Source organism: Saimiri boliviensis, chromosome 9 (genome assembly GCF_048565385.1).
Source record: "Saimiri boliviensis isolate mSaiBol1 chromosome 9, mSaiBol1.pri, whole genome shotgun sequence".
Classification (NCBI taxonomy): domain Eukaryota; kingdom Metazoa; phylum Chordata; class Mammalia; order Primates; family Cebidae; genus Saimiri; species Saimiri boliviensis.
The window spans coordinates 79,721,438-79,743,309 of NC_133457.1; the positions used below are offsets into that span (position 1 = coordinate 79,721,438).

A 21,872-nucleotide genomic window follows, 5' to 3' on the forward strand; every position below is an offset into this window, starting at 1 on the left:
GGATCTTGTTAAAATGCGGCATCTGTTGGGCCGGGGGGAGGAGGCACTGAGGTTTTGCATTTTTCGCTCTCCTAGGTGGGCTATGGTCATACTTTGAGAAGCACTGTCTCAGACTGTTTTGCAGAAGGGAAGGAATGGAGGCACTGACTAGTCTGCAGTTCCCCAGCCCCTGGGGGCAGGACTGAGGTTAAAACTCAGGGCTCTCCCCTGTCAAAGGAGCTCTCCACCTGCTGAAATATCCCTGCAACAGGACAGACCTGCTGTGGTGCAGTGCTGGCTTTTTAGTGAAGACCGGGATGTGGGCCAGCAACCAGAAAAGCCTGATTCTGAGAAACGAGCCCCCTCCTTTGGTGACCTATGTGCTTCCTTCCCCAGGGGCCTGTGACAGCTGTGGTTGGAGGTGCTCAGAGTGTCACAAAGGCCTAGAAGGGCCTGGCTCTGTTCTGAGGAAACTGACTTTGCAAAGCCAGTCTGGGGGTTAGCTCCAGCCTGTGTGCCAAGGTTGGCCAGCCCCTGAGCTGAAGGGTTCCACTTTGTTTGAAATATTGCTTACTATTTGTTTAGGGCTGAGACCCTGGGGAATTTATATGTGAACTTGCCAATTTTTGTCTAGTGAGATGCTTTAGTCTGGTAAGAAGAGGAATGTGTGTAAGCAAGCAACAGTTTAGTAAGGATTCAAAGTTAGATTTCTCATGGCTAAATAGAATCTAATCACACCAAGCTGATTTCATCGGTTCTTTTACAAATTTTACATTGCCTACTGTTCAGAGGCTTAGACTCACTAGGAATACAAACACAGGCCACAGGGACAGAAGCTAAGGGATGATTTTGGAGGCTGTGAGTGGTGAAGAGATGGAGAAAAATGGGGTAGAAGAGGCTGGGTGTGGTGGTGCACACCTGTAATCCCACCTTGGAAGGCTGAGGTGGGAGGATCTCTTGAGTCCAGGAGTTTGAAACCAGCCTGGGCAACATGGTGAAACCCCATATCTACAAAAAATTAGCTGGGCATGGTGTTGTGCACCTGTAGTCCCAGCTAGTTGAGAGGCCGAAGCAGAGCCCAGGAGGTTGAGGCTGCAGTGAGCTGAGATTGTGCCACTGCACTCCAGCCTGGGTGACACAGTGAGACCTTGTCTTAAAAAAAAAAAAAAAAAAAAAAAGAAGAACGTAGAAAACCTAGTCTAAAAATCCAATGGTAATAGGCACACACTTAGTTCTAAGCTTCCTGGCAGCCAGAGGAAAAAGGGAAAGCTAACAGGTAAATTTTGGGGCAGTGTTTGTGGGAGGTGTTCCCTAGAAGCAGAGCCTGAGACAGAGATTCAGCTGCCCCAGACTCCTTGAGGGAGGCCTCTCAGGAGCAGCCTGTGAGCAAGGGAGTGAAGTAAGATAGAGAGGGGAAGGAACCCTAAAGCCCTGCAGTCCTGGGTAAAGCCTAGCCTTGGCGTGGCCTACAGGTGGCTCTGGAGCATAAATTACATTGAAGACTCCTCCCAGTTGGAGGCAAGCAGACTCCTGTCTTAGTCACTGGCTGTGGGCTGTGCCCTGGGTGTGTGTGTGGCAGGGGTGGGTCATAACTTTCTGGGAGAGAAGATTCCATCTGTCAGGGCATTGCTTTGTGAGAGGGGCCGCTGTGAGCCATCAGCAGTCAACACTCACACAGCAGCTGGGTGGCCCCCACGCCTGCCTGGTAAAGGCGATATCGCTGGGCACCAATGGCATCCACTGCAGTCATAGATTTCGATGTGACTTGCAGCCTCTCAACCGTAACATTAGTGTCTGCATTAATTCCATATCTGCCCACTGAACAGCCCATCCACTATGTCCTCAAGCCCCCGGCCAGTTTCCGAGGATGGTCTGGGCAGGAAAACACATGTTCTCTGCCCTCAAGAAGTGTATGGAAAAGCCGCCTTCAATTACCCACTGTTATTTCCTCCAATATCCCCTTTTTTATGCCGGTGTTAAACACACGGTGGTCTGCATGTTCATTTATTTTGGTGTTATCCATGTATAAGTAATGAGTTTATGCATTTTTCCATAAACTGTACGTAATTTAAATGCGTATGTGGAACGGATGCATTTTATAATTTATTTATAATAGTGCTGGTTTCTTTAGCCATTTCATCTATTTGGAATTTACCAAAATATAAGAAGCAAATTTTTAAAAGTTCCTAAAATGAAGACCCAAAAGCCCACACACGAAATCTCATGTGGCGTCCTTCCCTCACTTAGCACCAGATCACTGCTACTCCGCACACGGCGATGACCTTCCTGTGTGAGTCCCACGTCCAGGCTGATCACAGAGTCTTCTGGGAGCACAGGGAGGGGGCTGCTGTCGGCCTGACAGTGAGGACAGGCCTGAGAAGACTGTGTAAGCCAAGGGGTGGGAGTTGGGCCACGCGTGGCAAGTAGACGGGTGCATCGGAACAGCTGGTGAAGTCACAACAGTTTGGTAAGGGACGCTCAAGTAACGAGTACTTTGGCTAAGGCCCCAGGAATCATGGAGCAGAGATGAGCCATCCGCAATATGCCTGGTCCAAATTCCTGACCCACAGCATCCCAAGTGTAGTAAAGGAGTTGTGTTCTTTTTGCTTTTTTGGGGGATGAAGTTTTGCTCTTGTTGCCCAGGCTGGAGTGCAGCGGAGTGATCTTGACTCACTGCAAGCTCCGCCTCCTGGGTTCCAGTGATTCTCCTGCCTCAGCCTCCCAAGTAGCTGGGATTGCAGGCCTCTGTCACCATGCCTGGCTAATTTTTGTTTATTTAGTAGAGGCAGGGTTTCGCCATGTTAGCCAGGCTGGTCTTGACTCCTGACCTCAGGTGATCCTCCCGCCTCAGACTCCCAAAGTGCTGGGATTACAGGTGTGAGCCACCGGGCTGGCAGGAGTTGTGTTCTGTGCAACAAAGTTTTGGGGTGGTTGCTTAAGTGACACTTGAGACTGGGACAAATGCTGACCCTTTGCAGGCACTTCTCAGTGCCAAGCACTGGCATATTTATCTGATTTACACATCACAGTGATTCCATGACCCCACATTATCACCGTTTTACAGGCCAGGTTAAGTCACTTGCTGATAGGCTGGAGCCTGGAAATCTTCTGGTCCCTGAGCCTGGGTTTGTGTCTGGTCTGGGGTGGCTCCAGCCCCAGTATCTCAGAGAAGGGCCCCCTTCCCCTCCCTACGCAGCACTGACCTGCATCTTGTCCCTTTGGAGGCTGTGCCCTGCTTCCTTCTCCTCAGCTCTCTCCAAGCCGGGGCCAATCTCGGAGCAGCAGTTGTGAGAACGCATGCTCAGACCTCCTGCCCCGCGAGCGTCAAGCACGAGGGTCGTGGTCACAGTCCTGGCTGTTGCCCCCTGGATCTACCACCCGGTATGCGCCGAGATCTCATGTCCTGTGTACTGCTCCCAGCCAACGACTAAGCAGGTGGTGGGGGTGCCAGTGCAGGCCCCTTTCTGCCTGTGATTGGCAGCTTTGGTGGGGGAACTGCCATCTGAGACCCTCCCTTCCCGGCCCCCTTCCTCCCACTGTCGTTTGAAGGAGCCAGGCGGGCATCATGACTGAGGCTCCTCTGCCCTCCATCCTTATCCTTCACAGGCCTCCCCAAAGTCGGCCTCCCGCATGGCTAAACCCTTGTGCTGTCAGATTCCTGTAGGATCTGGATTTGCACACAGGGTGAGAGCCCCGCCTTTGCTCTCCTGGCCCCGTGGTTCACCCAGTTGCCTTCACCACTCCACCGGCTTGGCCCCACCTTGTGAGTGGCTGGGGCCCAGGGGGCCGGCCCGCTTACCTTGTTCACGCCATCGGCCATGGCCTGCAGCGTGAGCTCCCTCGGCCCATCCACTGTCTTGCCGTTGTCTGTGGGGCCCCAGCTGGCACTGTAGATGTCGATCAGCTGCGGCATGTGGCTGATGGAGGAGGCCTCGATGATGTCCGTCATGAAAGGCTGGTCCAGCATGCGGATGCCTGTGGACACGTTGAGCAGAGGACACCAGGTTTGGGTTCCCCAGTTCGCAGGAGACAAGAAGATGGAGGAGGGCTTGAGCTCTGGGTGTGGCTGGAAGGGTGGGAGACCTCAGGTGCCCTGGGGACACCGTGCAGTCCAGGGATCAAGAAGGAGGTGGAGACAGTCCTGCTGGCTCCTTTCTGCATCCCACCCCCGTCTTTGCTGGTGTAGTGATTTAAAGACAATTTATTCCCCTAGCAAACCTTACCAGAATTCCTAATGGGAGAGACCACCTTTGCTGAAGAGATTCTTTGATTAGCCTGTTTCTAAGTAGGAGTCTGTCCTCAGAGAACTGGGTGTCAGCTGCAGCCAAGTTTTAGGGGAGAAAGAAAGCTACCGCATGTGATAGATGTGGGAGGCAATCGGTATTTGATATTTGAGGAGAAATTCCAACAGGCAGGAGGCAGAGGTCAGGGGGCAGAGAGAGGTGCAGGGGCAGTGCAGGAGCAGGTGGAGTCAGGAAGGAGGAACTCCCAGTTGCACTGTAGCTGAGAGGGACTTTGGAGAGAAAGGCTGAGATGGCCGTTCTAAACTGTATTAGTAATTCTGTGTCAGACACCCCCCTCTCCTTTCTTCCCTACAGCATTGCTGTAAAGTTTGTGTTCCTCTCTGATGCGTTGTGGGAGTGATTTATTGCTGGATGTTGGGAAGGAGCAGAGCCCTGCAGTCCAGAATAGTGAGGGGCACATAAACCTGACCCAGGGAGCACAGGGTGAAGGTGCCTGCGCTGCCCCCACGGGGTGGTGCTCCAGCCCCCCTCTGGCCCCGCTCTGGCCATTCACAAAAGGCCTCTCCAGGGGGAGCTCAGCAGCCACCATTGGGAAGGGTGTGCTGTTTCTCCATCTCTACCCTCAAAACTTCGCTGACAGGGCCATGTTCCTCTCTACAGACTTTGTCATCTGGACGGGTCAGTGGGCTCAGGATTCCGTGGCAAGGAGCTTAGAGTGTTAGTGAAGCTGACCTGTCTTTCCACCCGCCATGATTATGGAATGAAGGGGTTGGGCCATGCACAGTCAAAACCTGAACCCCAAAACCCCTTCCTTGTCCCCCATGGCCAAAGGACATTATGCCTTAAGGACACTATTTCACAAGCCTCCCTCTCTGACATGGCAAGCACATCAGTAGAAGTAAGAGCCACCCAGGTTCTTGCCAGACACCTGAAATGGACATGAAATTGTTTCTTTTGCTGAGGGTCTGCTACTTTCAGACCTCAGCCTGGAGGCTCTCACTTTCCTCTTCAGTGCTCATTGTCCTCTTGTGCTGGGGCTGCAATTGACCTCAATGCTCCTTTAACCTTGGATCACAACTGTTTATCCGAGTGTTTCATACACCAGATGGCATGGTCTTTGAGTAGAGGGCAAGTGTCTGTTCTGTTCCTTTCTGTGTCCTTGAGGATCAACATGATGCTTGATGTTTATTTTAAGCTCGACAAATATTTGGTAAATAAATATCTGGCATTATTGCCTTATTAGTTGATTTTCTCCCCAACAGAAATAACAGGTCCAGAAGAATGAATAACAAGCTCTGCTCATCCATCTTCTCTCATTAACCCATAAGTCAAACCACCATTTTTGCCAACAAACATCCAGTTATCAGTTAACAGTCTTTCTCCTGGAGGAATCTTATCTAGAATAAGCCTAGTCTTTAGTTTGAACTTTCCAGATATTAAATCTGATGGTTCATTTTTTAAATAGATAGGAATTTAAAGACTCTGTATTTTGCTTTTGGTCCCCCTATATTTTTTTTGTTGTTGAAAAAGTTTATTTAATGCAGGTGGCCAATAAAGCCACAGAATAAGCTGATCAATGCAGCCTCTTCTTGTGCGAAGTCATGCCCACTGTATGGGTGGGAAATAAACAAACAGAGAGAGGCATTCACTTGCTCAGATGCTCTTTAACTTGTCTAGTGGCCAGATGACCAGGACCGAGTGGTCCACCTCAACTGGAAGGTGAGAGAAATTCAACCCTGGCCAAAGCAGGCTTCTGCTACCCCCCAAACCAACCAATGGGAGCCCTGGATTTTGCCAGGGCTGGTGGTTGGCACTTCCAGCTGTGCCTTGAACCCTCTGCCTCTTTGCAGCTCTTATCACCCTCACGGGCTCCCCTTGCACTGCACAAGAACCTCAGAGCGAATGTGCATTAATCTTCTGACTGTTTTAACATTATGGGGTGGCCACAGACTGAGAGCAAGGCTTTCATTCATATTCGGGGCCAGGTGCCCGACATTCTTTTAATCTTGTTAAGCTCAGGAGGAATGAGGCATGCATTAATTGAATGAGATACAGTATTAATTTTGCAAGCAACTGCACCATTAGCAGCCAAGACAGAGGCTCAGTGTGACCCAAGGGTTTTTAGGGACGGCCTCTCCTCTGCCCCTGGATGCTCTAGGAGCCACAGGGCAATGTGGGGCAGAGACAGAGAGTAGACAGAGGGAGAGAGAGGGAGTGGGAGAGGAGAGAGGGAGGGAGACAAGGAGAGAGTAGACAGAGGGAGAGAGACAGAGAGAATGGGAGAGAGAGGCAGAGGGAGAACAGTCAGAGAGAAAGGGAGAGGGGAAGGAGAGAGTGGGAGAGAGAGAAGGTAGAGAGAGAAGGAGACGAGAGGGAAAGAGAGAGGAGAGGGAGGGAAGGAGGAAGGGGGAAGAGGAGGAGAGGAGGAAGGAAGGGAGGGAGAGAGAGAAGGAGGAAGAGAGAGAGAGAGGAGAGAGAGAGAGAGAGAGAGAGAGAGAGAGAGAGAGAGAGAGAGAGAATCAAGAAATCAAAGGAGCTGGGAGTCAGTGTCTTCACATCCCTAAAAATGCTGATGTGTGTATTTGATCGGCATGGACAGACACAGACGCATATCAAGTGTTTCTATCTGCCACCGGGGCAGGCCTGTACAGCACATTAATGAGTAGCGGTGACTCTGTGGGTCCCTTCCATTCATTTAGAGCCTTCCCTGAGTACCTGTGCAGCATGCACTGTGGCTAGCCCTGGTGTCCTGGGGGCTGCATGGCTCAGTGGATTCGAGATGCATCCCCTCTGCTTCTGCTCCTGTTGCACAAGGTGTGCCTGCCTCTGCCTCCGGTAAATGCTACGTCCGCCCCCAAGCCTCAGTGCCCATCAATGCCACTTTTTGTGCTCATGAATGTTAGCCCTGGAGGCTAAGGAGGAAGCGCATGCTCATCCAGGTTTTAGGTTCTGAAAACTGTTTGTCATTGTACGTACAGTGATCTTTTACTTGTTTATTGAAAAGTTCAGTTAAAATATAAATTTATTTGCAGTGCTATGAGATTCATTAGCCAATAATAATGATAGTGATAATAATATATGAAAGCAATTCATAGCTGGTAGAGAAACTTCAGGGCATTTTCACAATGGTCAACAGTGTGGTTTTTAAACAGGTTTCAAAATCTCCAATCAAAGGCAATCTCATCCTGAAGCCCCGCGTGTAAATCTGTATGCTTTGGTTTAAAAAGGAAGGTGAGTAGGACCAAACCCACCTGGCCTGGTCCCATCTTGGGGCTGCTCTGAGAGTCTGCAGAAACCCACCCCCAGTCACCTCCTGTCCCTGAGCCCCTGTGACTCTGTCCTCTTGCATGAGTTGTTATCTGATGTTTTTAATTTGCTCCCTGTCTTTGTCTCCTCCTCGACTGTGAGCTGTGTGGGGTAAGGGCCCAGTTTGCCAGCTTCCATCTCCTGCAACGGGAAGGTGCTCACAGCAACTATGGACCATACAAAAGGCCTGAAGGCAGGAGACAGTGTTATGACTCCTAGATACAGTCTCAAGCTTTAAGATTTTCAGAAATACACATTTGACAAATTTACAAGAACCATCATTTGGAAGGTCATGGTGTTTGTGGTACATTTGTTTGGTTTTGTGGCTTTTGAATAACACATTTAATTTTAATTTTTTGACTGAACCTTTTTGATTGAAGATGTCATTTACTTAAAAAGTGAAAATGAAAAAAGAAAGAAGAAAAGAATGGGGTCCTTTTTCAAAAGAGGATTACTCAAAGGCATTTTCAAAATAAAATAATGTAAATATTTTTTCTTCAAAATTTATACAACTGAAGTCAAAAAGGAAATGTATATAAACTTTCAAATAATGTCGGCTATTAAAGGTTGAAGACTGCAGATGACTTTGAGGACATCCCATATGTGTGGGTCTACAAGTCACAGAGTTTGAAACGAAGACAGATCTGAAGAGAAATGAAGGAGAAGATCTTTGCACTGATTAAAATGGGTTGGGGCTAACCTCTGGGACGCACCAAGAATGTCTACAAATCAACAAGAAAAAGACAGAAGCCTTTATGGAAAAATGAGCAAAATTTATGAACAGAAGACAGGCAGATGAAGACATGCTCACTTCTCTTTTCTGTTCAGAGGACTCAATTTACAATCTCATTTCCACTCTTCTTTTTTAATTTCCTGGACTAAGATTCAACTGCATTTTAACTTTGGGCTTTTTCTGGAAACAGTGTGTAAGGGTGCTAGGCAAGGACCTCAGACATTGCAGGGGCGCCCCCCAACCTGCAATGAACACCTCGACTTCGAGACAAGCAACGATCCAAATTGGCCACCAGGTGGCGCTTTAGACCTCCTGAGCCCAGAAAGCTCCAGAATGGAAGGATTCTCTGGAGGGTTTGGCTCATTTGTAGCAAATAATTAAAAATCAACCAGCTTTTGGAATTGCCAGCCATGATGAATAAAATATTTTCCTTAAATTTGTAAGATAAACTCTACTGTTTTTACAATCCATGAGTAACTTTCCAGTGCTACCTCAAGAATTCACGTTGTCTCCCCAGGGAGCCAGGGGACACTGGGTGCCCTAAGGCACAGGCATGGGACTGGAGCCTCGCAATCCTTGCAGTTAGAACCAGCGTAGGTGGTCACAGGGGAGCCAAGCTGGGGCTAAGGGAGTGGGAAAGAAAGAAAGGGGCCTCCCTTGCTCAAAATCTTTGGGTGGCTGTTCTTGGTTTCTGGAACCTCAAAGCATTGCTGGGACGCCCTAGCTGTCCTGGGGTTTCACAGAAGCCCAGTCACGTCTTTTAGGTGTCAGGCTGCATTCAGCAGGCTACGCAGAGGCTGCTGCACCAGCGGGGTCCTCTGGCCTGCTCCCTGGCCAAGGAGCTCCATTCAGTCCAAGCGAGCCGGGAAGGCTGGACAGTCCTGGCAGCCATCCCCAAACAATGAATGATAAGAGTTGGCAGATTAATCCCACAGCCTCCTCACTTTAGCAGGGTCAGTTCTGAGGGGTGATCTCCACACTCCCTCAGAGAATCACCTGCAGGACGGGGCCCCTGCTGTCCATGAGACTAACTTCTTTGGCCTCCATTCCTTTCCTGTCTTCCTTCCCTACTCCCTCACTCCTGCTTCCGGCTTCCGGCTTCCGGCTTCTGGCTTCCGCCGACCACCTCCCACATTAACTGCTTGCCTGGAATCCTTGTCTCGGATTTTGCTTTTAGGGAGTGCAGACTAAGGGAGCAGGAGAATTAGGGACATTTGATGAGCACTCAATGCACTGATGATTTCAGAGTGCAAGTAATAGGAGGAAAAAAAGGAAGAGAAACAGATGGAAAAAGAAGCTCCCAGGAACCCCCAGAAAGCTATGAGCTCCCCCTAACTCTTTTAACTTTTGCAGGTGGTCATTTTGCTTTTTTCCTTTGGGTTTGAATTTTTCAGTTGCTACCAGCTCTGTCCTGTGAGTAGAGAACTCGCCTCACTTAGATACCATCCCAGGTCTGAGCCTGTCTTATAAAATATTAATGAGTGGTATTCTTTCCCTGGAGCTCATAATGGCTCCTGACATTTTCATGCCAGCATTAAAGTAAAGAGAGCTGAAACCCAGGGGAAAAGCCTCCTCTATTTACATTTCAGAAACAGCCAGATGGGTTCTTTTGTGAAATTCAGCACCCAGTTCAGGCAAGCCTCTTAGCAAGCAGTGTTGAAAGAGGTTAATAGTGGGTTTGCACAGGTTACTTTTGCTTTATTTAGTTTCATGGAAATGCAAGTGTCAGCAAAAAGTAGGTTTATGCTTCTATTTAATTGCCAGGAAAAGAAAATATCAAGACAGTTGTAAAAAAAAAAAAAAAAAAAAAAAAAAGGAAAGAAAAGAAAAAAGAAAAACAAGGTTGGTTGGGTGACTCAGCCTGAATAAATTAAGAACCAATTTGATGCAAACCTTGCAACAAGACTGGAGCCACTCCATTCTCAGACATCTCGTTGAAAGCTTATAAATCTCTCAGTCGCTGTCTTTCTCTCTCATTCTCTTTTTTTTTCTGATGGGGGAGGGATGTTGGTTTCTAAATTTTCACTAATTTGACACTCTCATTTCTAAAGGCTCCATAAAGAGGAGATTGTTACATATTCTACCCAATGAAACATAAGAAAAAGCTTCCAGGTGGAATTTATCTTTTTAAAGATGAGTACCATTGTGCAAAACATTTTGAAGAGCTCTGAGTATGTTTACAAATAATTTGTACATCCTGCTTTGTACTCTATAGTCTATATTTGAGTGTCATTAAAATTTATTGGCGCTGACACAGAATAGTGACTTACAATTTCATTTATATAAAGTTTAGAAACTGGTAATAACCAATATTTTTGCAGTTAGAAAACAAGATTATGCTTATTCTTGGGTGTATGGGTAGTAACTGGAAGGGAACATGAAGGGCTTTGGGGTGCTGGTCACGTTTTGTTTCCTGATCACTATATGGGTATGGCCAGTCTGGGAAAAGTCACTGAGATTTGTACATAAGATGTGTTCACTTTTTTTGAATTTATATTAGGCTTAAATTAAAAATTTAAAACTGCATGGATATTACTGTGCTGGTTACAAGAAACCAATTTTTTTCACTTGTGGCAAATCTGTGGATCCCAGCTTTCCTGCACCAGTGGGATTTTTTGCTGGGCCACTGTCAGCTTTGAGATCAGTGTGATGCCTTCTAGGGGCCTCCTATTTGGCAGGGACGGCTTACCTGCGACCTTGGAGTTGTATGCTACTCCGACCCCACAGATATTGTTGTTGGCGGCAGCAGAAACTTCTCCTGCACATCGGGTCCCATGGCTTTGAAAGAATATAAAGACACATTAGATATGCAGTGAAAAGAATTTGGCTACATCTCTCATGGGCTCAAATTTCTCTTTGGAACAAGAATGAATCTCCATATCATGTACAAGTAAAACGTGGCACCGAAGATGCCGGCCTAGTGTTAAAGCTCTGTGAAACTTAAGTGCTGAGCAAATCATTATGTACCTTTTAGTTTTCTGTAAAGCGCCCCATTTTAGGGTGGTTTGTTAAGTTGCAATAGAGAACGGAAACAAGTATAAACTGAATTCTCAGAATGCTGTGTTTTCAGCCCCAAACAGCATTCAAGATGCAAAAGATTTCTATGGTATAAATCATCTGGAACTACCAGATCCAACCATGAAAAGTCCATTTTATTTATATTTATTTATTTGTTTATTTTTTTGAGACGAGGTCTCCTCGGTCACCCAGGCTGGAGTGCAGTGGTGCAATCTGGGCTCACCTTCCTGGGCTCAGGTGATTCTCCTGCCTCAGCCTTTCAAGTGGCTGGGACCACCGATGTGTGCACCATGCCTGGCTAAGTTTTTGGAGAAATAAGGGTTTCCCCATGTTGCCCAGGCTGGTGGTCTCAAACACCTGTGCTCAAGTGACTCCCACCTAAGCCTCCTGAATTGCTGGGATTACAGCTGTGAGCCACCGAACCCGGCCAGAAAAGTCCATTTTAATGGTGGGTAGAACAGTTACTGAATCAAATGAATCACACTCCCAGGTCTGCTGGGACAGTGCGAATATGACCTATGGAATGCACAGGTCTTTCCACTCACTGTTCAGACTGTGGCATACAATCAGGAAATGTGGGCGAAGGGGCTTATTGGCTACATATCCCTAGGAATTTTCTCTTTCTGCAGTGTTAACCAGTGCACTGTTTGGGTCATCTTCTTGGGACAAACAAAGCTATTGCACCTGCCCTTTAAAAAAAATAGCATCTAAGAATTGAAAGCGCGCGCACGCACACACACACACACACACACACACACACACACACACACACAGTCTCTGTATGAGTCAAAGTAAATCCTGCCTCCATAAAGGCTACACATCTCATGCCTCAAAATTCTCTTTAGAACAAGAATGAAATCCACATATCATGTACCCAGATATGTAAACTCTGTCACTGCAGAGGTCGGCCCTTGTATTAAAGCTCTGTGAAAACTCACAGTGCTGAGCAAACCATTATCTACTTACCTTTTCAGTTTTTTTTGCAAAGCACGTTGGAGATTTCTGACAAAGTGCTTAGTAATGGTTTAACTTGATGGGAGAGTCTTTCATGACTACCTTTACTCTAAATTCTAAGTAAAATGCTGCTGAAATGTCCTGGAAGCTTACACATATTATATAACAAAATAGATGCATAATTTATATTGATTCACATATACTTTAAATAAATGTATTTAATAATATATTTTTACTTATATCCACTTATATATTTATAGCCCACTTATATTTTTATATGTAATACTCTTATATTACGTATCTCCAAATATTATATACTTAAACATATACCTATGTCAACTACATATCACATATAAACTGCATACATATGCTTTATATGCACACATATATTTTAAAATAAAACTTTAATGGACACTGATTAAATTTGGCTTGCTTGGTTGCTGTTTGGTACATGCTAAACAGATAAATTTTTAACTAAAAGACAATTCCATATCTAATTCAACTCAGCACTAATTTTGTTATTATTTGATAATTGACCCTGACAAGATCTCCCAAAATGCTTGCCCAGAATACACAGTGAGAAAGTGGCTAGCCAAATCTGGAACTAATGCTGAATTAATGGACCATCCCACAACCCTCCCTGAAGGTGATTAACCTGTTCCTGTCCGAAAACAGTTCACCGAAGGCTGGAGGACAAGTGCATGTGAACCAGCTTGAACAAAGTAGAGACACTAAGTAAGTCTTCTGTATCCTTAATTTTGGCTCTTAAGAGTGGGAGAGGAATGCCATGGGCTCTCCAGAGGAACATATGGGAAGAAACATTTTGTTGCTAAATTAGGGAACACTAATTAACAATCAGCCATAAATAGGTTTCTTAGATTGCTCCTAACACCAAGCCTTCTCACAACCCTGGGCTTTTGAATCTGGACTGGGCTTATAATTTACTTTGACTGAAAGAATGTGGCAGAAGTGATGACCCTGGGTCTCAGGAGATCTTGTGGCTTTTCTGCTTTCTCTTGCTGCCCTGTATAGGCACCATGTGAGTGAGCCCGGGCTAGCCTATTGGATGATGAAAGACACATAACCTGTCATGCCTGACACCCCAGCCAACAGCCATCCATTGACATGTGAGTGAGGCCATCCTAAACCAGTGACCCCCAGCAGTGTGCCAGCCGACCAGGGACACAAGGGTGAGCTCAGCCAAGACAAGCCTAGCCTGGACCAGATTAACAGAACTGTCAAACAACTTATATACTTGGGAACAATAATCAATGCTTATTGTTTCAAGCTACTGAATTCTGGAATAATTTGTTATGCGCATTATCATGGCAGTAGATTACTGATACAATGAATGAACAAGTGCTAGAGGGACACTATGGCTCATGTGTGGGGAGTCAGGGCTCACACCTGGACTGTCATGGTGACCATACTGGGGCTTTTGTGAACAGCCTGTATTGAGGGGCTGCTGGGGTGTCCAAATGAAAACCTGAGGCCCTATGCCCAACCCTGTGGATTTCCTGAGAGACAGAACAGGCATGCCATTTCCATCCACACTGCTGGCTTTTTCACCAGAGTGATTTGATAATCTTGCTTAGCTTTTCCAGTCAAAAGCAGGTATTTCTATATGTATTGCTCTCAAGGTATAGTGTCAGATACACCCAGCAATGTGAATAAAACAACTGTCTTTTACCAACATCTACTATGGGATGAACCCTATGCTGAGAGTGTTATATGCATTATTTTATTAAATCCTCCCAACAGCCTATTCCTATCCCCATTTTAAAGATGAGAAAACTGAGGCTTAGATAGATGTGAAGTCACTTCTCAAATAGGAGACAGAACGAGAATTCAAACTCAGGTCTGCTGCTCCCAAAGCCCTGCTCTTAACCATGATCTTTAACTATCATGTAATCCTATCAGAAACATGCAGATTGAAATTGTGATGGTTAATTTTACTTGTCGTTATGACTGGGCCACGAGGTATCCAGATATTCGATCAGACATTATTCTTGGTGTTTCTGCAAGGGTGTTTTGGATGAGATTCACGTTTCAATTTATGGACATTAGATAGAGAAGCCTGCTCTCCATAATGTGTGTGGGCCTCATTCAATCAGCTGAAGGTTTAAACAGACAGAAGTATCTGGCCTCCTCTGAGAAGAGAGACTTCTCTGGAAGACTCCCTTTATAACATTGGCTCTTCCTGGTTCTGTAGCAGGCTAACTTCACACTCAAGCTGGACCATTGGCTCTCAGGGTCTCCAGCTCCGTGGCTTACCCTGCAGATTTTGGACTTGGCAGTCTCCAGACTTAGGTGAGCCAATTCCTTATAATGAACCTCCTTTTATATGTACACACATCCTACTGGTTGCGTTCTCTGGAGAACCATGACTAAAAAAGTACCAAGTAATTAAATTTGCTGTTGCTGGTTTCTTAGTTCAGTCATTTGCTAATACTCCTATTAGTCCGTTTTCACACTGCTATGAAGAAATATCAGAGACTGGGTAATTTATAAAGGAAAGAGGTTTAGTTGACTCACAGTTCAGCATTGCTGGGAAGGCTTTAGGAAAATTACAATCATGGTGAAAGTCACCTCTTCACAAGGCGGCAGGAAGGAGAAAATGAGTGCAAGCAGGGGAAATGCCTGACACTTATAAAACCATCACATGTTGTGAGACACATTATCATGAGAACAGCATGGGGGAAACTACCCCCATGATTCAATTATCTCCACCTGGTCCCGCCCTTGACACGTGGGGATTATGGTGATTACAATTCAAGGTCAGATTTAGGTGGGGACACAGAGCCAAACCATATCAACGTTCACCCAAGTATTCTGGTACAACATTGTCTCTCACTTTGCAACATGGTTTCTGTTGGTGGCAGAAAATGCTAAATAGTCACCAGTAATTCTCTTTTCCCCCAGGCTGCAGTAAGGCTCCCATCCTCCCTTACACTTGTATGTGACCATGTGACTGAGTTATGGCAAATATGTGAGCAGATGGGTAAAAGCTATTTGTAAGCCTGGCCCATACACATCACTGTTGGGCAATTATTCATGCTCTTTCCCCTCACATAGTTTGATGCAAAGAAGCCCAGCAACATTGGAAACCTATGCCAAAGATGAAAGGAGTCTGCTGTCCTGAACCACTGCTTGGAGGAGAGCTGTTCCACCAGGAACACAGAGATGGACTGCTGGGTGAGTGATAAATAAAGTTTTTTTGTGTGTGCTAAGCCACTAAGCCACTAAGCTTTTAGGGCCAAGATTTATTTGTTACAGCTACTAGGATAACTGGAACTAGCACATTTTAATTTTATTCCTATTGATTATTCCTATAATTTTATTAGATACTACTTGATAACCTGTTTGGAAGGAGAAATTATAGTAATAAGTAAAATAAACTAATTTGAAGGATGCCACAAAGAGAGATGTTGGGTGATAAGGATCAGTACCAAGCATTCCTTGATGAACAGAAAAAAATGGCTGCCTTGCCTAGTCGTAGAATTTCCCTGCCTTCTCATTAGTTGTGTGCAGGGTGCATGATGGACTTTCGGCATTCGTTTATTTAATGCACACTTTGAGGCCGGTATGTAGAAGTGGGTTTTTAATGGTGAGTGGGCCTGTCTAACACTTTGGGGTTTTGATTTTGGCTCAGGTTTACTATTTAAAAATGTGAAATTATGAAATATTTAAAAAACATAGACAATTTCAGTGAATAATACAATGAAACTCATATAGCCACCATCCAAATCTGTCAAAGCCAAACATTTTTCATAGTTTGGATAATTTTTGAAAAGCATAAGTCTTTATAGGCCAGGTGTGGTGGCTCACTCCTGTAATCCCAGTGCTTTGGGAGGCTAAGGTGGGCGGATCACTTGAGGTCAGGAGTTCGAGACCAGCCTGGCCAACATGGTGAAACTGTGTCTCTACTAAAAATACAAAAAAAAAAAAAAAAAAAGCTGTGCATGGAGGCACATGCCTGTAATCCTAGTCACTCAGGAGGCTGAGGCATGAGATTTGCTTGAACCTGGGGGCTGGAGGTTGCAGTGTGCCAAGATTGTGACATTGTACTTCAGCCTGGGTTATAGAATGACACTGTCTAAAAAAAAAAAAACACCCAAGAAACAACATAAATCTTTATAGATACAATTGAGACCCTCTCTGATGCCATTCCTTCCTCTCCTTGCTTCCTCAGAGGTAACGACTGTACTAAGTTTGTTGTTCAGAATGTTTTTATGACTTTATAATCAGGTATACATAAACATATGCCACTATTTGCATTTTTTCAAACTCTATGTAAAAATTTCCTAGTATATAATTGATGTAAAATTGGCTTTATTCACTACAATTTCTGAAGTTAACTTGTGAATTCTGGGTCATCCATTTTTAGTGCTGTGTGGTAGTCCATTGATAAGTATGTTGTAATTTATTTATTTATACCTCTAATGGTAGGTATTTAGATTGCTTGCAGTTTGCTTGCTATTACAAATAATTTGAAAAGAAACATTCTTTTTTATTATTTCTATGTACACACAAGGAAGAGTTTCTCTGGGGTCTTCTTGTAGAACTTAAAACAGGTTACATGGCTATGTACTACCTTCAAGGTATGAGCAGTCCTGTTGCTCAGTCCTTTTCAGCACTGATCATTGTCGAATGTTACCATTTTAGTAGTCCATTTGGTGTGAAATGGGATGTTATTGCTTCATTTTGGATTTCCTCATCACTAGCAAGGTAATCTTTGCAAGGTTATTTGGCTTACATTTTCTTTTCTGTAAATTGTTAATAACCTTGGCCCATTTCTTTTATTAAGATACTTTAAATTTATTTATTTATAGTTGTTCTTTACAAATTTTGGATATTAAGCCTGTTTTCCATAAAATTTTCTGCACATGTTTTCTAGTCTGTGGCTTGTCTTCCAAATTTATTTACTGTGACTTTTTTTTGAATAAAAGTGTTTAATTTTAATGTAGCCAGCTTTATTAATCATTTCTTTTTCCATGCGGTTTACTGGCTTAAGAAATCCATCCCTAATTTACATTCTGTAGAGAGCCTCTGCCCTTTCCAGATACTTTTCTGATCCTGAAGAAATTAGCTGAGAGTCTAGCACCTTTTAAAGGTCAGAACAGGAAACATCTGTCATCTAATGCCTCTGACAGTGGCCACTTATGAGATTTCATCTACAGGAAAAGAATCCTAGTCTCCACAAACACTTATCTTAACCCAGACACGCCTTTCTATTTGTTCCAGGTCTTTGGATAATAACTCTTTCAACCAATTGCCAATCAGAAAATCTTTGAATCTGTCTATAACCTGGAAGCCCCTGCTTCAAGACGTCTTGCCTTTCCAGACCACCCAATGTTTACTTCACATGTACTGATTAATGTCCTATGTCTCCCTAAAACATATAAAGTCAAGCTCTAACTCAACCACCTTGGGCACCTGTTCTCAGGACTTCCTAAGACTGTGTCATGGGTCATGATCCCTAACTGGCAAAATAAACTTCTAAATCAATTGGGGAAAAAAAAGAAGGAAATCCATCCCTATGTCGTGATCATAAAGATGTTTTTCTTTATTTTTTCCTAAAAGATTTATATCCACTTAGGTCTTTAATTCTTTGTTTATGCTCAATATGTGGAATGGATGCCTGTTTCTCCTCATGTGCATAGTTATCCTGCTTATTGAATACCTTCACTTCATCCTTTCCTCATCATTTTAATTGCTATCTTAATTATATATTAGTCTTCCTTTTATGTGGCATCTGTTTTTGCACTTTCTGTTCTGTTTCTTGATCTTTTTTGTCTCTCTCTGTGCTAACTGTACAATCTCATATTATTATTGTTATGTAATGTTTTTGGTATCAGTTGGCAAAGCTTTCGTGTCTTGCTGTTGTTCTGTTGTTGAACTTCTACCTCTTCTTCTTCGTCTTCATTCTCTTCCTCTTTTTCCTCCTCCTTATTTGTTTTCTTCTATTTTGGCCACTTGTTTTTCCATATCAATTTTAAAATAATTTCATCTAGTTCTACTGAAAAATCTATTGAAACTTTAATTGAAATTGCAATGAATTAATAGATTAATTTGACATGTCTTTATATTGCTCCATCTTCTTATCCATGAACTTGGTATGCCACTTTATTAATTTAGGACTCCTTTATGTCTTTGGTAAATTTCATAATTTTCTTCTTAATGATTTCACACATTTTCTTAGATTTATAACTATTTGATTGGCTATGAAAGGTAGCATAATGTTGAATTAAAGAGATAGTAGAGAGAGTCCACATCTTGATCCCATACTTAGAGAATGCTGTCAAAGCTTCACCATGAAGAATCCATGTTTGCTCTAGGTTCTTGATAAACAGACTGTTATCTTCAATTTGATGATTATCTCCTCAACTGTATCCAGGCTATATTTTATCACGTTTATTGAGATTTTATTCCACAGGCTGTATTTTTCAGCTGCAATTCATTCTTTTCGTGTCCATGCTTTTGTTTTTGCCTATGTTTTCCCCCTCATTTACTTTTCTTTAAAATAGATATTATTCATGCATTTATCATGCTGAACAAACTAAAAATAACTTATTATGAAGTCTTTTTCAAGACTGCTTCATAGAACCAATTTCATATGGTATAAATTGATATCTTCATTTTTCATTTCTTAGGTGTTTTTTTTTTTTTCAGATATTTTGGAATTTTGGATTTTAGGATAATTTTGATGTAGAGATTTTTTTCTTCCTTTTTTTTTTTTTTTTTTTTTAATCTCTCTTCCTTTTCTGGCTACTTTCCTGGCTACTGGTCCTACTGCTGTTTCCACTGGCTCCTTAGTTCTGTTTCTGACAGCCAGCTTCTACTGCAGTGTTTCAGGGATCTGCATTCAGAGATGAGGAGATAAGACAGATCAGTCAGCAAGCCAGTGTGCAACTTTGTCAGGTTCGTGTACATGAGGCTGTCTTTGTCTTCTGGTCTCCAGTCTCCCTACATCTACAGATTCTTAGACAACAGAAGACCCATGGTGGATAGCTGCAATCTTTTCAGCCACGGCTTTGGAGAAAGAAGCTCCAGTGTTAGACATATTAGAACTAAAATGCAGAGACTTCCTGGCTAGTTTGGCATCAACCACATTTGCTTGCTAATGTCCAATGAGCTCTACAGGGTAAGACTTTAGGGTTTCAAGAGCCTACTTGATAGAACAGATGAGAAATGAATAGGTCAGACAGAATAGGTTAGAATAGGGTATAGGTGAGAATGAACAAAGCTGCTTCTGGGGACATCCCTGAGTCTGCTGGCAAGTACCCACTGCTTTCTGGAGAAGAGATCAGGCTCCTCATCTTTCTGAGGCCAGACGCTAGACATTTCAATTTTCCTAATAGATCAACCCTGTCTCATGCATACAAGATATCTTTGGCTATAACTCTTTTTTCAATCAGCAGTGCAGAAACACAGGCACTAGAATCTTGACAGAAAGTTTAACCTTGAGCTGACTGTTGGCCAGTTTCTGTCAAAAGCTTACATGAGAAAGCAGATGTCTGAGAAAGATGGGTGAATGATTGAACCATCCATTTACTCCTATAGCATCAATTCTCCTACTTTTCTTTGCAGTTGAATAATATTTGACTTAGCTCCTGTAGAAATTTCTCTACTGAATTTCACAACTCTATCGGCTGTTGGTTAGGGAGTGCTCAGCTCTGTACCAAGCACTCTATAGCTGTCTCCAATCCCCAGTACAAGCCTTCAAGGTGGGAGGTTTAGTCTTGGTTTATAGATAAGGGAACTGATTCAGGGATCACTCAATCCATACCAAGCAATTAATGTAATATTACATTTGTCTACATAATGTGCTGTATTCTTCTCTCTTAAGAAAAGAATTATTGCCACCTGAGGACTATAAAATCTCTATATGGCATGTACATTAGCTTACAGGGTAGAAGTAATTATACCCAAATATAGGTCTTTCTTTTACAGTCTTTATAATTTTCTCCATAACTTCTAAGTCTATATTACATCTACTTCTTTTTGCTGAAGGAAAAATTTAAATACTGAATACTTTTCTAATCCAAGTAGGGGACTAGAAATAATAAAAAAAATTAAACTCTGTTGGATTTCACTATGCTTTGGTTTGGATGTAGAAAGCGTTGGTTAAAAGCAGTAACCTTTGAGCTAATATCGACTTATGAAGTAGTCCTGAAGCTCATATAAAAAGTAGTTAGCTTATGTCTTTGAAAGCAGTTTGCATTTTATTATCCAGGAGGTGGTTTCAGAATTAGTTCATAAAGACATACGAGAAAGATGTTCGTCTACTTCAAAACCATTAAGTGTCACCAGGGTAAGGTATTGGTTTACATCAGTGTGAAAATAGCCAATCAGAGAGGGCCATTTTTCTCACACTCTGTGGCCTGTTGTGTAGGGTTCTTCAGAATGAAATATGACTTTTAATAAGAAAATAAAAGTTAACCACAGAAAATCTTTCTTATTTGAAGGCTTAACTAATGCTATCAATCACATTGGCTCACAAAGAGATAAATGTTCTTCAGCCTCCGTGTATCCATCTTCCTTCCCTCCATTTTGGTTACTTGAGTAATAAATGTCTTCTTTCTGGCTGAATTTACAGTAAACTTTTTGCAGCCAAGAATTGCATCTAAACCAGAATCTCTCACTGTTTAGGGCTTAATAGATAGAGTATGCTGCATCCTCTGACGCTTCATAAATATCGTCAATGGCAGGGATGACATTTCAGTGGTGAACGCCTGTCAAAGAAATGCTGTGCAAGACGGATTTTTATGGACAACAGCACAGTAATGGAATACAGATCTGCAATGCATCACCAAACATTGACCTAAAACCGAGCAGGGCTGCAAGATTATTGACAAAATGTGGGCTGCAGACCTTGGGAGCAGCAGGCAGCTTGAAAATGGGCAGATGTCAAGGCCGCTCAGCACCTTGGCATGTTGGAAAGGTATGCCACTCATCCATCAGCCACTCAGTCAATACTTTTTGAGTGCCAGCAAGGAAAAAAATGTGATGCTAAATCCTGATACCTCCCAGCAAATCTATTATATCTGTTTAGCACATTACTGATGCTTATTAAATGTATGTTATTTTTTACCTTTTTGCAATTTGAGTTATTATTATTATTATTATTATTATTATTATTATTATTTTTGGTCAAATGCATTTTGCTCCTTGCAAGCTAGGAGAAAATTATATTCCTTTTGAAAATTTTTTAGCCGTGTTTCAAGTACCTCCTTGGAGCTCAGATACTGCATGTAATTATTAAATGGTTCACAGTAGAATAAACACACTTGCTCTGCTTAAACAGGAACAATCCAATAAAAGCAGATCAAGCACAAGACAAGCTATTCTAATATACACATTCCCTAAAAGCAGTACTGCATGTGTATGAAGTTTGTTTTCCTAAAGCACCCTTGGCTTGGAGTTTAATAAAGAAAAACAATGAGTAAGTGCAGAGGATATGAGATGATGGTTTAAAGTGTCAGGAAAACCTAGGAGAGATGTATTGCTATTGAACTCAGTCTCTCAACCAAGGGGAACATTTTACTTGTTTGAGTATCCCTTCTAGTGCATTTTATTTGCTACTTTCACAGCAGTGAGAATCTGGTGCTGGAGAGCCACTGCCTTTCCCTGTGAAG

At 43.3% G+C, this 21,872-nt stretch overlaps 1 protein-coding gene across 1 annotated transcript in view; it reads right to left on the reverse strand.

Moving 5' to 3' along the window:
• The window catches only part of PCSK2 (proprotein convertase subtilisin/kexin type 2), a 250,070-nt gene that overhangs the window by 36,935 nt on the left and 191,263 nt on the right, over positions 1–21,872 (reverse strand). Inside the window, exons 7-8 of the mRNA XM_003933180.4 lie at positions 10,952–11,040; positions 3,779–3,954 (exon numbers count right to left, since the gene is read on the reverse strand). Coding sequence (XP_003933229.1) covers positions 3,779–3,954; positions 10,952–11,040 — 265 coding nt within the window. The remainder of the gene's footprint in view (positions 1–3,778; positions 3,955–10,951; positions 11,041–21,872) is intronic.